At 40.3% G+C, this 17,600-nt stretch overlaps 1 protein-coding gene across 5 annotated transcripts in view; it reads right to left on the bottom strand.

Moving 5' to 3' along the window:
• Positions 1 to 17,165, bottom strand: part of CAST (calpastatin) — a 128,494-nt gene extending 111,329 nt beyond the window's left edge. For 4 of the 5 annotated variants that reach the window (XM_029217991.1, XM_029217992.1, XM_029217994.1 and 1 more), the window contains exons 1-2: positions 16,934 to 17,165; positions 2,489 to 2,551 (exon numbers count right to left, since the gene is read on the bottom strand). In XM_029217991.1, the coding sequence (XP_029073824.1) occupies positions 2,489 to 2,551; positions 16,934 to 17,008 (138 nt within the window). In that variant the 5' untranslated portion in view covers positions 17,009 to 17,165. Of the gene's footprint in view, positions 1 to 2,488; positions 2,552 to 16,267; positions 16,384 to 16,933 lie in introns of those variants that run through there. The other variant, XM_029217993.1, reaches the window with a different exon arrangement.
• Positions 17,166 to 17,600: the final 435 nt, after the last annotated feature.

The following is a 17,600-nucleotide window of genomic DNA, read 5'->3' as shown; positions in this document are numbered from 1 at the left end:
AGAAAGAATCAGTTTTGGGAAACCTTTCTCTGGTAATCTTAAGAAGATGGTAGCCAACTGTGGGTGGTAGGATAGGCAGATTACAAGTCCAGATTGCACATGGTTTTATAATCATGAACATAAAGGCTAAAATAATGCCTAATGTAGGATGGTTTCCTTGAATTGTCTCCAGGGCCATAGTATGTCATCAATTACTTAACTGCACATGACATAAAGAATTAGAGATTCTTTAGAGACAGACCATATTGGAAATATAACTCGACTGCCAAATTATCACACCCACACATCTGTCCACCCTATCAAATAGATCTGGGCAGAATTTGGTGAGATAATAAACAATCTTCAGTCTCAGACTATCTGAATCTCTGCAGTGATTTATGCCACAGGAGCAGGGCAAAGCCTCTATCTCCTCTCTTCTGCCAGCTGGGACGGAGCAGAACAGACCGATATGACCAGGCTCTGGCACAAGTGCAAGAGTTGTAAATCTGAATTTCTCAGAAGTGTTATGAAATAATGTCAGACTTGCCTGAATTGCTGATAAAGAAAAGAAAAATTCTTTCTTTCTTCTCTCAAGGTGGAAATTCAGCCTTTCAGTTTCAAAAAACTGAAAGTACAGTCATCATACTGACACAGAAGTTTCAAATTCTCCCCTGGCTGCATTGATAACAGGACTACTTATCAGTTTTCCCAAGCCCTTTATAAATATGAAAATAAGGCATTTTATAGTCTGGATATATACAAGACCGATCACCGGGCAAGCAGTTGTTGCCTAAACCAACAACGCCTGTACATTCAAGGCGTAATATTTAAGCTTCCACATAATAACATAATTGTTGAGAATAATCCTATAAGAACCAGGTCACTATCCACTTGATTGTACTGGAAAAGAAGATTTCCTTTTTTGTGCAAACAGTTTAAACTTTATCAATATTAATAGAGAATAACATCTAAAAACATTATTTCCTAGTCTGGAGAATAAAGAGACACTATAGTTTTCAAACAGGAAACTATTTGATAGTTTGATAGATATCTGGGAATATATTTAAAGAGTAGGGTTGATGGGGAACTGAGTGATATTATATAGATGTTCATGCTAGTAAAAGGGGAAAAAATGCGGTATTTTTTCCATGGAAAAAAATTTTAAATAATATAACCAAGTAGCAGGATAAAATCTTAATAAAAGTTTATTTTTACTTTGTAAAGAAATTTTGCCTTCCATGGGTACAAAACCTTACTGCAAATTTGCGTGGTAAGAAATAATCTAAAATATATTTTCATGGGTGTTGGTAATGGAAACAATAATAGACAGCTGTGGACAAAACCTTAGTGCGGAATTCATAGCAACTTCTAGTCATAATGGCCTTCTTCATACTGAATATATTGAAATATATTGAATATTTCAAAACTGCAGCAAATAAGCAGAAAGAGGAGGTAGATTCTAGATTTCTGGAAACACGTTAATAATATAGAGAAAAATAAAATGATCACTTTTTGCTTTCTAAATTTCCAGCTACCTTTCAGGACCTGGCTCTTTTACAAACTGGAAATGATAACAATTTCTACTGAATGAAGATGAATGTTCCATTGAGATTTAAAATGTGAAAAGCAGCAAAAGGAAGGCAAGCCCAGTACCCTTTTGGAGGATAGAACTTTCCCATGACTCTTCCATGGAGACCAGGCCATGTTAACAGTGCACATAATGAGGCATCATTCAGTGAAAGAAGAAATTCACAGGCTCAAAGAAAACACATCTCAAAGTGAGGAGGTTTGGTTTTACTAGTATTTCCACAGAATGGATCCAAGTAAAAATAGTCCTTTTCTCTCCCTTTTGTTTATGAACCTGAATAACTGGTTTAATCTAGGTTATCACTGTCCTCCTTTCACAGTGACTCTCATAAAAAAAGATTTCCTGGGGCTTCCCTGGTGGCGCAGTGGTTGAGAGTCCGCCTGCCGATGCAGGGCACACGGGTTCGTGCCCCGGTCCGGGAGGATCCCACGTGCCGCGGAGCGGCTGGGCCCGTAGGCCATGGCCGCTGGGCCTGCACGTCCGGAGCCTGTGCTCCGCGGCGGGGGAGGCGACAGCAGTGAGGGGCCCGTGCACCGCAAAAAAAACCCCAAAACAACAAAAAAAGATTTCCTTTTCAACTATAGCATTTGGTTTCCCCTCCTACATGTTTCGTTCACCAAAACAAACAAACAAACAAACAAAAAACAGTTAAGATTCACCAATTCCTACAGGGAAAACACCCTAAATAACTGAGTTCTATTCCTGAACGGAAACAACTTCTAGATGTTCCTCTCCAAGGAACACTTTATTTTTTAAATTTATTTTTAATGATTTCCACTTATAGTGTTAAATCAAATCGTAGTTAAAATTAAATTTACCAGTATTCCAGTAGGAGATATTTGCTACCTCATTATTTACTTCAAGACAGAATTCACAATTTAAAAACAAGAGAAAATGAAAACCCAGTATTGTGGAAATTACCTCATCTGATCCTTTCTTTTCTCCTGACTTTGAAGGCGATCCACTGGTTTTTCCATCGGCATGCTATAAAAGTATTTAAAAAGATAATGTTTAATAGAGGAAGGTGACACAAGATAATATAATAGTGACTTTAATCCCAAAGGGCTAAATATATAGACTGTAAAAACAAGGACCCCTTTCATCTTCCTACTGAGAATTGTTGATAATTCTATACCAACGTAAGTGGCCTTCAAAAATTAAGGGAAGCTACAGACATTCATTTGGGATGCAGAAAATCAGTCTGTAATTAACCAGACAGATCTGATGGTGATGCTAAGGTGGCATCTCGTCTCCTACAAAATGTCTCATGGAATTTTAAAGCCCAAATTGCCAGCATAAGAGACACCTGGTTCCTCATGGAGATGAGATGTCTGAGGACCATGGTGAGCCTAAGCCATTACTTAAGTCTCAGTTCAGCATGAACTCAAGCGAGGGCCACCCCTTATCAACCATCACTTTCAATGGCTCTTGGAAATTCTCTGGAGTTCTTTCTGTCTGAGTATTTACCAACACAGAAAGATAAATCCTGCATTGGAAAGACCATACCTGCAACTTTCATCAACTATGGCTTTAGAATTTCATTATGTTCTGAAACAGAATTATTTTTCTCACTAGAACACTGGTGATTAAAGGAAATATTTTTACGTGGTACGTGAAAGCTTCAAATAGCTCACATGTTCATTTGTTTTGATAAGATAAAAGAAGCCATGAAGATTATTGAATTTTTTTGAGAAATAAAAAAAAATCGTATGTTCCTGAAAAGGGGGTACAGAGAATTACGTCAGGGCTTCCCTGGTGGCGCAGTGGTTGGGAGTCCGCCTGCCGATGGTGGGGACGCGGGTTCGTGCCTCGGTCCGGGAGGATCCCACGTGCCGCGGAGCGGCTGGGCCCGTGAGCCATGGCCGCTAAGCCTGTGCGTCCGAAGCCTGTGCTCCGCAGCGGGAGAGGCCACAGCAGCGAGAGGCTCGCGCACCGCAAAAAAATAAAAAAATTATTTCATTTCTTGCACATGTGGGATGTGCAAGAAAGCGGGAAAAGAAATCTAAATATAAGAAAATAAAAAGCTCACCATTGGGTTCGACCCCAATCACCTTTAGTTAAATCAAAACATAAAATCCCATTATGTTCTCTAGAGTTGAATCACAACCTGAATATGTAGGACACTTAAGTTATTCGAATTAAAAAGAATGGCAATAATAGTAATAGTAATAATTTTTATCATTCTTTATTATTTACAAGGCTCTTTCATATACTTTTATCTGATACAAAAAAAGAGGCTCATGTGATTTCATAGATTAAGAAAACTAAGAATAAAAGTCATGTGATGTGCTCTTAGTAAGGACATACACCTAGTAAATGAGAAAAGTTTGCAGAGCATGTTTTCTGACTTCAAATCTATTGTTTGTCACTATACTATGATAAATGAAATAAGATAATATTCCCTTTGATCATATAAACAGATATTTTTGTAAAAAAAAAGAAAAAGGCCAAGCAATATTAGACAAGTGGGTGAAATCTTTCAGTAGTTCTTTGCATAAAAAACTAGAAAGAAATCACTTTCATGAATGGAAAATTCTTCCCCAAACAAAAGCCTCTCATGGATTAGTGGGTAGACCCCACAGAAAAGCAGGGAGACTACAGCAGCTTGGTGAATGAAGCTCTCTGCAGGGCTCGTTTAACCCAGATGTCCTAGTCAGGGGTTTGTCCACAGTTGAGAGCAATCGGTATTGAGTAATTAATGGATCTTGAAAAAACAGGAGGCATTTAAAAGCCCACATATATATATCAGAGCTAGATGGTAATTGATAAGTTTTAGAATAATTGGTAAGCAAAAGATTCTTAAAGGCTAGAGTAGGTGGAAGAATTATTCAACATTTGGAGAGAGAATTTGAGAGGGATGGGTCTACAATGACGCAGATTTACCCAATCTGTCTCCTTCCAGAACTGGTAAATTTAGAACTGATATCACATTTGTTTCTTATCACCAATTCTATACCTTTTTCAGATTAGATATAGGTAATACCTAATAACAACAATATCCACTGAGCATACTGTTTTGAGTGCCTCATTTACTTGTAGGAAATGTGATTATTCCATTTTGCAAATGAGAAAACTTAAAGAGGCAACTGGCTCTCGTCTAGAGCAAGGCTCCATGCTCTCTGCAAGGTCCCACTCCGCTTCCTGCTCGTTGGCAAACATATATTATGATTTATTACCTTAAAGTAAACATGCAGACAGCCTTTTCTAAAATACAGGTAGATAGATGTTTTACTTAAAAACATTTATAAAGTTGTTTCCCGGTGGTGTTTCAAAATTGCAGTCCTCCAGGTTAACCAACATCATCAGTTATTTGCTTCCACTGAAATGCTCAAATCCCTCACAATTATGCAGTTTCCAAATAATAGTTTGAGAGTAATATATATATATATAGCAAATGCTTTTTAAAATGTTGAGATATAATGACAACATAAAAATTATATATTATAAGAATTGGTATTTTGTAATTTCAAAAGACATATTTGCTCTCAGTAGAGTAAGCATAATGATATAATGACATAAAAATCACATAATGAAAGGGCAACATTTTTTAGGAACTGTATGGATCATATTTTTCCAGTTTTTTTAACCTGGCTTTTTTATTATAAAAAATTTCTAAGATACAGAAAAGTTGAAAGAATAATACAATGAATGTCAATAGTCCCATCACTTAGATTCAACAACTATTAACTATTGTTGCCGTATATTGCCATATCTGCTTATATTATGGACAAAGATCTACCTATATTTGTATATGTACCTGCATTTGAAAGTAAATTGCAGATATCCTGAAACTTTACCCCTAAACATTTCATCAAGCATCTCCTTAATTTGAGGACTTTTTCCTACATAACTACAATACATCATCACTCCAACAAAACTCTAACAGAATTAATAAGAATCACCTAATACCATTCAATATCCAGTAAATAGCAACTTTATAAATGAATCATTGCCTTGACCATTTCTTGGGGCTTATTCAATATTCAGGAGTCTATTAATGATATAAAATCAGTTATAGCTTTTCACTGAAATTCAAGGTGACTGATTTTTAAATTCATGGAATAACTGAGTACTTTCCACATACTTTCCATTCTGCTGGTGAAATGAAATGTTTGGGAATGATATATGTCTAATTTGATCCAGCATAGGAACCTGCCGCAAGTCTTTCAAAGAGTGAAGACAGAAAACTTCGTCTACTACTACTACACATAGCTGGTGGGTAGGGAAGAGGTGAGAGAAACATGGAGAAGCGAAGGAGTGATAGGTTGGGAACTGAACCACAAACCTGAAAAATTTGGGAAGGACTTTTCTGTAAGAGGGGAAAGAAACTAACATGTTCTAAGCATCTCCTTTGTGCTAAGCCCAGTGCTGGGCATTTCCCCTATGTGGTCTCCTTTACTGCCACAGAAATTCTAGGGACACACTGGCAGCTCGTTTTATGGGTAAAGAAATAAGGATCTGAAAGGTAAGATCCTCCTCAGTCACATTATGTATCAGGATTATAAGTCTGTGGGCCAGAGACCAGGCTAGTTAAAAGCTAGCTAAAAACTTTTGATGCCCATCAAGAAAGTCTCAATCCAATGCTATAAAAGAGAAAACAACGCCCCAAATCAACAAAACCTTCCTATTCTAAAACTGGTTTGTTTTTATAAAATTAATCAGACACACAACGCTTACAAGTTTCATTCTGTATTAGAAGCTGGAGAGGAGGCAAAGACAGGAAGTGCAAGATACTAGCCCTAAGGCAGGAAACATTTCATTGGGAGGATAAGGCCCCAGAAGACAGGAAACACTGGAGCCAAGATGAAGATAGATGAAGGAATCGAGTTCAGAGGCAGGGAAAATATCAGATAAAAGTTTTGCTATCTTGCCTAAAAAGGAATAATTTTCCAAACTGTTTCCACCTCCTGGCATCACTACATATTTGGTAAGTACAGCTGTCCTTTGTCCTCATTCTAGAAGATAGCATTAATATGCATAAAATTTTCTGCCATAGCAAACTCATAAACCTGTCAGGAAATCAACAGGAGCAAGGAGCAGTAAAGCTTGGAGCTTTGCTCTCACCCAGCTAAGGATTTGTGCCAGCGCCAGCCTTCCACTCTGGAGCATTTGGGGCACCCTCCCCATCGTTACCTAGATACACCCTGATACATGCACAGACAAGGGTATACATCACAGGATAAGATAAAAATCAAACTTCTACACATATTAAAAAAGAAAGAAGACAGACAAAAAACGAGCTTCTGCAAATCCAAGCTCAGCTATGAAAGAGCACCAACAGCTAGTGTGCTTCTGAAATGCCTCTGCTTAATTTTTTTCAAAAAAGGTACTGAGTTTCTTTTAGGCGGTGACAAAAACATTGTAAAATTAAATTGAGGTGATGTTTGGACCACCCTGTGAATATACTAAAAAATACTGAATTGTATGTCTTAATGGATATTTTATGAATTATGTCTGAATAAAGCTGTTTAAGAAAACAGGAAAGGTTATTTGAAAACAGCTTGAAGATTTTCCTTCTGCAACTTGGAGAATGCCAATAGAGGTCAATATTTGCATGTCCAGTGATAGCTGTGGCAAAATCACGAAGCAATGAAATCTTGGTGCCCTCTGGACTCTAGTGCACACAGCTCAGCTCCCTCACTGCTCCACCGCTGCACACAGAGATAAAGGCTTGTCAGGGAAGGGGGTGGGTGGGTTGCTTCCTAAGGATCAGAAAGCCTTCATTTAGCTTCGGGTCTAATCTTTCAGTGCAGGTCACAAGCGCCCAGAGCACTTTTGGAAACACTCAAACCAGAGTCCAGGGATTTAGATTTAGTTTGTCCAGGGGGAGCGTGGGCACAGATATATTTTCCTAAACTTCCCCAGTTGATTCTAATATGCAGCTAGGATTGGAAACCGCTGTTTGGAGAGGAGATCTGTGGGCACCACAACAGGAAGTGGAGGTTTCTGCTCCTCCAATCACCCCACTGAGTCGGCACCCATGGGAGCTTCCCCAGGTCAGGCAGGCCAGGGCAGCTCGGGGCCTCCTGGGTAAACCGATTGCTCAATGCAGGAACCCACTCTCCTGTGTTCAACCCAACATTTCCTGACTAGCCCTATTAATGGCACACCATACCTTCATATTGCATATTAGTCTCTAGCTTCTTAGTAAAGCAAACAAGTTAGCACTTTATTGTATACGCTCCTGCTTACTGATTACTTCATAAATGTATATTTTGCCTTTTCAACCAGATGGTAAATTTTTTTAAAAATATTTATTTATTTTATTATTTATTTATTTGGTTGAGCTGGGTCTTAGCTGTGGCAGGTGGGCTCCTTAGTTGCAGCTCGCTGGCTCCTTAGTTGCGGTAGTTGGGCTCCTTAGTTGTGGCATGCGAACTCTTAGTTGCCCCCTGCGTTGGGAGCGTGGAGTCTTAACCACTGCGCCACCAGGGAAGTCCCCAGATGGTAAACTATATTATTTTTTTTTTCTAGTCCTGTGGTGGGGATGTGACAAATAATTCATAATTGAATGACTGCATTTCCACAAACCTCTAAAAGTTCCCTGAGAAGTACATTCGTTCTTTTCAGGTTAGTAAACAAGATAAAAGATTTTAAAAGTTGAAAAAAATAGCTTAAAAAATTAAGAGACAATGTGCAAATTGATATTTCCTGCAAAATCCCTTAAAATCTATTTTTGTATGTATTCCGCTTTCTGAAACAAGACTGTTCAGCAAACAGAAGGCCCAAGTTGTAAAGCTGATTTTGCTTTAAGACAGTCTCCCTGGTGTAGATGTGGACCTGTTTGCCCTCAGGTGGATTCCTTGCCCTGACCCTGGTCAGTTGGTGTAGCAGGGATGTGTACTGGCTCCCTCCAGTAGGGTCTCCTGCAGGATGGGCCAGCAGTGCTTTCAGCTTCTGCAGGGTGATCCTGGTTCTCCCTCTTTCTTTCCAGTCTAGGAATGGTAGCAGCTTCCCGAGATTTCTAATCTCTGCTTTGCCTCATCCACCCCAGTTGGCTTCCCAGCCTCTCTGTTACCTGGGTAACCAACTCCCTGCATTCCATTCCCTGACAAACTCTAATAAGACAGAAGGAGTGTGGGTCTGAAAGGCTACGTGACCTTCAGCAAATAATTTAAGCTTTCCGTTTTCTCCTTGTAAAATGGAGGTAATGGTGTCCACCCCAGGGGCTGGCTTACTTATGAAACAAGCTGATATTAATGAGGAGCCTGGCCCATTGCCTCGTTCATTTTAAGAATACAATAAAAGTTATTCCACTCCCTTCTTTTTCTCTGGCATCAATCTGATTGTGGTTAATTATGAGACAATAAAATGAATATGAGAAGTAAGCAAAGGTTTAAGGTTTCATTTTCTAAGGCTGTAAATAACACAGCAGAGAAGTTAGTGTTTTACTTTTCATAAGTACAGAGGAACCAGATTCATCTGATAACTTTATGTTTAGTACTTTGCCTATCTCATGACACTGTATTATATCAGTCTCATATTTCCATATTACAAATAAGGAAACAAAGTACACAGGGAATAGATAATTCATTTTGCAAACAACATATACCAAGCTGGTCACAGGGATAACGTTAAATGTGCATTTCCTATGCTATAAAATACTTCATCAGGGTGTGGTGCATGTGTGTGTGCATATGTGTGTGTGTGTTGGTGGGTCTGGGAGTTGGATAGATAAAGCAAGATAGGCACAATGTTACAATGTTAATAATTATAGAAGGTGATGGGTACATGAGGAGTACATTATATTATTCTCTCTTCTGTGATAAAAAGTTAAACATTTTTTTGAATCTTATCTCAGGAGTATATACCTCCCTGGAGTCACACAAAGGGAATATCCTAGCCATTTTACTTGTTTTTAATACTGAAAACCCCAAACTAATGGAGAAGGCTAGTGTCAGAGGAAGAGTTCATTTACTAAAAAAATAATCAGTGAGTAGCCACTGTGGGCTAAGTGTTGTGGGGAGAATAATTATTTTAAAAAAGTAAGTAAATGAAAGGTGTGATACATGATATCTTTCTTCTTCTCTAGAAACATTTGTTATCAAACCATAGAAATATAGGATAACCTTCTTTGGGCTTCGCAAGACACATATTAAGGATTAACTGCATAACTATAATTCTGAAATCCCCATATTTCACCTGAACTCCATACACTTCTCTCTAATATTCCAACATTCTGGTGGATATGCCCAGGTGGCAGGGTAAGGGCACACCCTCTTTTTGTCCAGTTTTCAGAAGTAGCATTGACTGCCTTTCTGCCTTGTTTAGCTTAGGGGGTCCACATGCAGTAAGGCTGTCTGAACTTCCTCTAAGTCAAAGATGATGCCATGAGAATTTCAATAGTTACTTTGCTGCTTTTATAGTAGTCATTAGGATGTGCTTGTGATTTTTATCTATGAAAAACGCAAGAAAAAACCAGAAACGTACTATCAGCACTATTTTTGTGTCCACGGCACACAGTACAAAACCTGACACATAGTAGGTGGACAATAAGCAACTGTGAACATCGTTGGCCTTTACCAAATCATTTCTGTGTTCTATAAGTTCCCCACAGTCAGAATAAGTTCCATAAATTTTACGAAAACTCTAACCACAAACCCTTTTTCTTCTTGGGTTAAATGACTCTCCCATCTGAGGAGGTACTTACATAAAAGGTACTCATTGGATGGAGTTATTTTACATTTTTCTTAACTGAAAGACACTTGATTTTTTTCCCTTTATGGTAGCTGTAAAGCTTTCTGGGTAAGTTTTTATGAGATAACTTGAAGAACAGAGCTTTAGAATCACATTAATAGGATTTCAATGCTTAAAACAATTTAAAGAGAGGATTCTGGGACGATGGTGCAGTAGGAGGCACCAGGAATCCATCTTCCCATCTAGATGAAAATCTCCCTGGCAGAATGTGTCTGATATAACTATTTTGAAATTCTGGAGTCTATCAAAGACTTGCAACTTCCAGGGGAAGGTTTAAATGGTAAGTTTTGGTTAATTTCCATCAATTTCAGCTCAGCTCAGCAGCAGCTGCCCATTTCCCGTTCCCAACTCACAGCAAGCAGTTGTGCATTAGAGCATGCAGCTTGGAACCAGAAAGGCAAAAAGGACTCTGTCCTCCAAATACTGGGGATCTGTATTCTGATCACTGATTGCTCATGCCCAGGGAAAGTGCAGGATCAGAAAAGACCTGAGAAGCTCTTAAGTGTACACTTGTGGCTGAAAAAAACAACACAAAAACAGCCTATGACAATCAAAAACAAAACAAAGCAAAACAAAACAGCAAACCCCGGGGAAGGAGGAGAATTTGATTCCCAAAGCTTTCATATTATTAGATTCAAATGTCCAGTTTTAAACCTAAAATATCACAAGGCATGCAAAGAAACAGAGAATTATTGCCCATTCAATGGGAAAAACAAACAAACAAACAAAAAACAGAAACTGTCCTTGAGAAAGAACAGATGGCAGACATACTAGATAAAACCTTTAAAACAACTGTCTTAAAGATGCTCAAAGAACTAAAGGAAGTGTGGAGAAAGTCAAGAAAACAATGTAAAAACAAAATAGAGATATCAATAAAAAGATAAATAACCTAAAAAGAAACCAAAAAAAAAAAATTCTAGAGCAGAGAAGTACAATAACTGAAATGAAAAATTCACTAGAGGGATTCAAAGGCAGATTTGAGCAGGCTGAAGAAAGAATCAGTGAACTTAAAGATAGGACAATTGAAATTACTGAGTCTGAGGAACAGAAAGAAAAATGATTAAAGAAAAGTATATAGAGCCTACAGGACCTGAGGGATACCATCAAGTAGACTAACCTACACATTGAGAGAGTTCCAAAAAAATGAAGAGAGAGAAAAAGATTTTTTAAAGAAATAATGACCTAAAACTTTCCAAATTTGATGAAAATCATAAACAACCAAGAAGTTCAACAAACTCCAAGTAGGATGAACTCAAAATTCACATGGAGACAAGTTACAATCAAACTATTGGAACGACAAAGAGAGAATCTTGAAAGCAGCAATAAAAAACGATTTATCACATATAAGGGATACTCAATAAGATTGTAAACAGATTTCTCATCAGAGATGTTGGAGGTCAGAAGGCAGTGGGACAAGTGTTGGCAAGTATATGAAGAAATTGGAACCCCTGTGTACTGAAGATAGGAAGGTAAAATGGTACAACTACTGTGGAAAACAGTAAGGTGGTTCCTCAAAAAATAGCTATACCAGGAAGTAACCTGAGTGTGCCTTGAAAGATGAATGGATAAGCAAATATATATATATTTCAGCCATTTTAAAAGGACGAAAATTTTGACATATGCTTTAACATGGATGAATCTTGAGGGCATCTGCTGTACAACATTGTACCTATAGTCAACAACAATGTACCATAAACTTAAAAATTGGTTAAGAGGGTAGATCTCATGTTAAATGTTCTTACAATACAATAAAAAAATGATAAGGAACACAGATACTTGAATACAGTCCTATGTATTCAAATGTAAATATGTAAATTGAATGAAAATTTATTGTTTAATGGGTATAGAGTTTCGGTTTTGCAAGATTAAAATAGTTCTGGAGCTAGATGGTAGTGATGGTTGTACAAGAATTATGAATGTATTTAATTCCACAGAACTTTACACTCACAAATGGTTAAGATGGTAAATTTTAAGTTATGTGTATTTTACCACAATAAAAATTTTTAAAAACATCAAGGAAAAAATAGAATAAAGATGTGTTGCTTAGAGAAATCTAGTGTGCCAGTGAGACAGCCTACTCAGAACTAATTTCCCACCAGTTCACCTTGGAATATCAACTAGCCAACCACTGTTTCTACCACCAGCAAGCTACATCATTCTTTAAAAAGTACCTGTAGAATATAATTAACTTTCTGGGGAAGTATCAAAATGATTAAAGAATAATGTCATCAGGTATACTCTTAATTTAAGTCTTATTTGCAATGGGAAGCAAACCAATTCAGAAACTGTGAAACAAAAGAGGACAGTTGGGGCTTCCCTGGTGGTGCAGTGGTTGAGGGTCCGCCTGCCGATGCAGGGGACACATCTTCGTGCCCCGGTCCGGGAGGATCGCGCATGCAGCGGAGCGGCTGGGCCCGTGAGCCATGGCCGCTGAGCCTGCACGTCTGGAGCCTGTGCTCCGCAACAGGAGAGGCCACAACAGTGAGAGGCCCGCGTACTGCAAAAAAAAAACCCAAAATACAAAAGAGGACAGTTGTGCGACCTCCATTCTCCCAGCACCCTAAAGCCTGTGCCCTTTTTGCAGAATATGTAATTTGCATTCATTACTCCTAAAAGTCACTGCAGTCAAGTGGTCTGTCCTGCCAGGGAAGGCTTGTGACACTTTTCTCAGGCTGGCCACAATGATGGGGCCTCCCAAATGACTTGAGCTCCTTGATCACGCTGCCACTGGACCGACAGGTCTAATTAGGCTAAGAAACACCTTTAATTAACATGGACTACTAGAGTCAACTTCTGACTCAGGAATGTGATTACCGGTGTCAGCCAACCAAATTTACCCTCTTTCATGCTTCATCATTACCAAGCTCATCAGATGTTCCTGAAATCTAGCTTTGTAAGTTTTTTTTTTTTTTACTAAAACCACATAGTTCTTCAAAAGATAAGATCAATAATATTGATGGTATTCAATGGGGAAATATACATTGTAATGTTTCATTGACTGGCTTTATAGGTGGCAGTCCCTTAAACAAAACACATCATAGATACATCTTTCAATTATTTTATCTTATTCTGCCTAAATTTTTAAAGTTAGGTCATTGCATTCATAATCTTTTTCAGTAAAGGATCCCAGTAAAAATATTTTAATAACAGGATTTACCAAAAGCATGACATATGTAATATATATAATACATACATACATATATTATATATAGTGTGTTTTTGTATAAAACTTTTGTATTAATAAATTGTATAAATATTATATATAATAGTATATAATACTATAAATTATGTATATATATATATGTTATAAATTGGCTCCATATATCTCTAGGGGATTATGGATGGGCTTTTGTGTGTGTGTATGGATATTTTGTTGTGGGAAAATGGTGCACAAACTTTCATTTAATTCTCAAAATGGGCTGTGGTCATCCCCTCACAGCCATCAAACGAAAATGGTTAGAAACCGATGTCTAGAGCTATACTGTCCTAATACTGTAGCCATTAGCCACTCAACGCCTATTGAGCACTTGAAACGTGTCAAGTGTGAACTGAGAGGCACTCTAAGTATAAAATACGCACTGGATTTTGAAGAATCAACATGAAAAAGAAAGTGTACATATCCCGATGATTTGCACATTGATTGCATGTGAAATAATAACATTTGGGATATAGCGGGTTAAACAAAATATGCTATTAGCATGAATTTCACCTGTCAGCTAATGTGACTAGTAGAAAATTTAAAATTACATATGTGGCTCACACTATATTTCTATTGTACAGCACTGGTTTGGGAAAAGTCAAAGCTTGATCACAGGCAGGTTGCTGATTCTAGGGGGTTCCTACTAGCAGAAAAAAAGAAATTAGAATAGTTCCAACATTGGATTATAAGAGAGGTTTTAGCAAAAAATGTCAGACTATGCCTAAACATAACAGGGTTAAAAACATAGATTTAAACTATTTTCATCCAGATATTCCAGCATAATTTCCTTTAGAGAATCATGAATTTGGAAGAAGACTGATGTTAACTCTAAACCATCCATATTTGCAGATAATTCATGTGATGCATTTTGATAAGAATCTTAGAACAATAATGACTCAAAGCAAACTTTTGCTTTTAGCACACCAATAAGATGCTACATTTTAAAAACCCAGAAAATGTAGTAGGAAGCATTCATGAAGAAACATCTCAAGGGAAACTGGAATTTCCAATCATTAAAGGTATATGGGGCACTGTTGGTGGGAATGTAAATTGATACAGCCACTATGGAGAACAGTATGGAGGTTCCTTAAAAAACTAAAAATAGAATTATCATATGATCCAGCAATCCCACTACTGGGCATATACCCAGAGAGAACCATAATTCAAAAAGACACATGCACCCCAATGTTCATTGCAGCACTATTTACAATAGCCAGGTCATGGAAGCAACCTAAATGCCCATTGACAGATGAATGGATAAAGAAGATGTGGTACATATATACAATGGAATATTACTCTGCCATAAAAAGGAACGAAATTGGGTCATTTGTTGAGATGTGGATGGATCTAGAGACTGTCATACAGAGTGAAGTAAGTCAGAAAGAGCAAAACAAATATCGTATATTAACGCATGTATGTGGAACCTAGAAAAATGGCACAGATGAACCGGTTTGCAGGGTGGAAGTTGAGACACAGCTGTAGAGAACAAATGTATGGACACCAAGCGGGGAAAGCCACGGGGGGGTGGCAATGGTGGTGTGATGAATTGGGTGATTGGGATTGACATGTATACACTGATGTGTATAAAATTGATGACTAATAAGAACCTGCTGTATAAAAAAATAAATAAAATTCAAAACAAAGGTATACGGGTATGGTACTTTGATTCATGAATGTAAATAGTCTTCACCAACCCTTATGTGGTACCTATTATCACCCACATTTTATAGATGTGGAAACAGGTTCAAAAAGGTTGACTCATTGCCCTTTGAGAACAAGAACTCTGTCTTGTTTTCCACTTCGAGGCTAGTACTGGGTCTGCCACTTGGTAGGTGCTCAGTGAATGGCCATTGGCTGAAAAGGGACATTTTACTGATTCCAACACAACGTTTCTCTCTAAATACTGTCTGATTCCAACACGATGTTTCTCTCTAAATACTGTCTTATTACAACACCCTTGCTTTTCCCAAAACCACATGCCGAGAGAGGTGTACTTTAACTATTTTTTTAAGTTCTCACCATAAATCAATGGGATATAAATATTTTTATTCTTTCTGTCAACAAAATTTGTGTATTTTTTTTTTTTTTGGAAAGCATCGTAATGTTAAATCATGCTTCCTGGAGGTTCAAAACATTACAAGTACCAGCTTGACTGGATATCCCATCTAGTTGGTTGGACAAGCATTCAATGCACTAAACAAACGGAACATCTCTGTCCCTCATCCAAGTAATAAAGTACAGAGCAGTGGGCTCTCTCTCTCTCGCTGTCTCTCTCTCCCTCTTTCTCATTCTCAACAAGGGTCTTGATCTCGGTTGCTTCTGCTCCTTGGAGTTTTGGATTTTCTCCTTGAACCCAATCCCAGCTGCCTCTTCTTTGCGCTGGAGAATGCACGTCCAACAACATGCCTCTAAAAGTTTTGAGATTTACTTATGACTTAAAAACAAATACTAGATCTGAGCTCTTTCGATCTGCGCTCTTTCGATCTGAGTCTGAGTTCATCCAGGAATCCGCGTCCAAGGGCGGAATTCCTCCAGCAACAATTCCTGCTCCATTCAACTCATGAGCGTGAGCTGAGTCTGGTGCGTCTGCTCACACCGACTTGCACGTCGGGGCTCGCTCGCACATACCACCGCAGGGTGGGTCTCAGCCTCTCCCGAAGCCTAAACTGAAGGTCTGAGAGGACGTCGCACCTAGTCCCCACCCCTTCCCCGCCAAATCCTGCACAATAACCTCTCCTGCACGCCCAGAAAAGCAAAGCCCACTCCGTTTCCGGTCCTGCCCAGGCACGATCGCTCCAGTTTACCGTCATGTACCACCAGCTTGCGAATGCCATGGCGACAACCGATTTGCTCTGAGTCGCGCAGCGGAGAACCCGGCGAGGACACGGGGTGCAGCGCAGCAGGGGCCGGGCTCGCACTCCACCAGCCCCGGACCTGGCTGGCGCTGAGCTTTTCAAGCCCCACAGCTGTCAGCGGGGGAGGCACCTGGGCGGGGCCTACATCGGCCCTGCCCGGCCGGGTTGACCCCGCCCCGCCCAATTTGGTGCAAGGCTGGTTAGGGCAGAAGTGTTATTTTACCAGGCAGCCACGCCCTGCAGCCCGGACTTTACGCGGAAGACCCGACTTTTAGTTGAACTACCCCACCCAGTTCGGGGTCCCGAATGAAATGTATTACCCTTTTATCCTCAACCGCCTTTCACCCCAGTCTCATCAATCAACTTTTCCCAACGCAGGCCAACTCCAATCTGGCTTGCTCCATGCCCAATACACTTGGCCCAGGCCCGGCAGTACCCAGCCACCTCCCGTCACCTGCCCAGAGGCAGGTTCTGAGTCCTAAGTCCTTCTCAGGCTCGGGAGGGGGCGCACGGGGCAGCAGGCCAGGCAGGCTACCGCAAGGAGGCGGCCCACGGCTCCTGGGCCGGGGTCCTCCCCGCGCTCAGCCCTGCGGCTCCGGCACAAGTGCCACTCACCTCCTGAGTGTGGCGGGCCGCCGCAGCGCGCCGGGGCCGCGGGGAGGCGGCGGGCTTCTGGCCCGGCTGGGACATGGCGAGGCCGTGGGGAGCGCAGACTGGAAGGGAGGCCCGGGCGGGGAACGTTGGGAGCGAGGGAGGGAGGGAGTGGAAGGGCTGGCGGGCGCGCCCCGTGAGGCAGCTTTTCCGACCCAGCCCCGAACCCGCGCCGGGGCTGTGCCTCACCCCGCTGGACCCTCCCCTTCCTGCCCGCCGCTGGCTGTGCCCGGGCTGTAGCGGTCCGGGGCTCCCGGCCTGCAACTTAACACCCTCGGCCCCGAATCTTCTCCCAGTGATGCCCCCACCTCCACCCTAGCACTGCTGGGTTCCCCGTGGCTCACAGAGAGGAGGGGCTGGAGGTCGCGGGGTTCCTCCTTCGACTTGCCCAGACTTGGCTTGCAGTTGCAACGGGAGAGCGGGACCCGGGCGTGGCCCGTCTACGCCTCAATACCCCACCCTAAGAATTTCAAGAATTAGACACCTTTTCTGCAATCTGCCCTGGTTTAGCTAGGAGAAGAATTTACCAACTGAAATCGGGCCCAAGCCTGGACCGTCTGGATTAGGAAGCGGATTAACAAAACCAAATTGGGGTGTGTGTGTGTGTGTGTGTGTGTGTGTGTGTGTGTGT

The sequence above is a fragment of the Monodon monoceros genome, unplaced genomic scaffold (genome assembly GCF_005190385.1).
Source record: "Monodon monoceros isolate NGI ecotype Baffin Bay Population unplaced genomic scaffold, NGI_Narwhal_1 Super_Scaffold_12, whole genome shotgun sequence".
In the NCBI taxonomy this organism is placed as follows: Eukaryota; Metazoa; Chordata; class Mammalia; order Artiodactyla; family Monodontidae; genus Monodon; species Monodon monoceros.
This window is presented reverse-complemented; position numbering and strand designations above follow the sequence as displayed.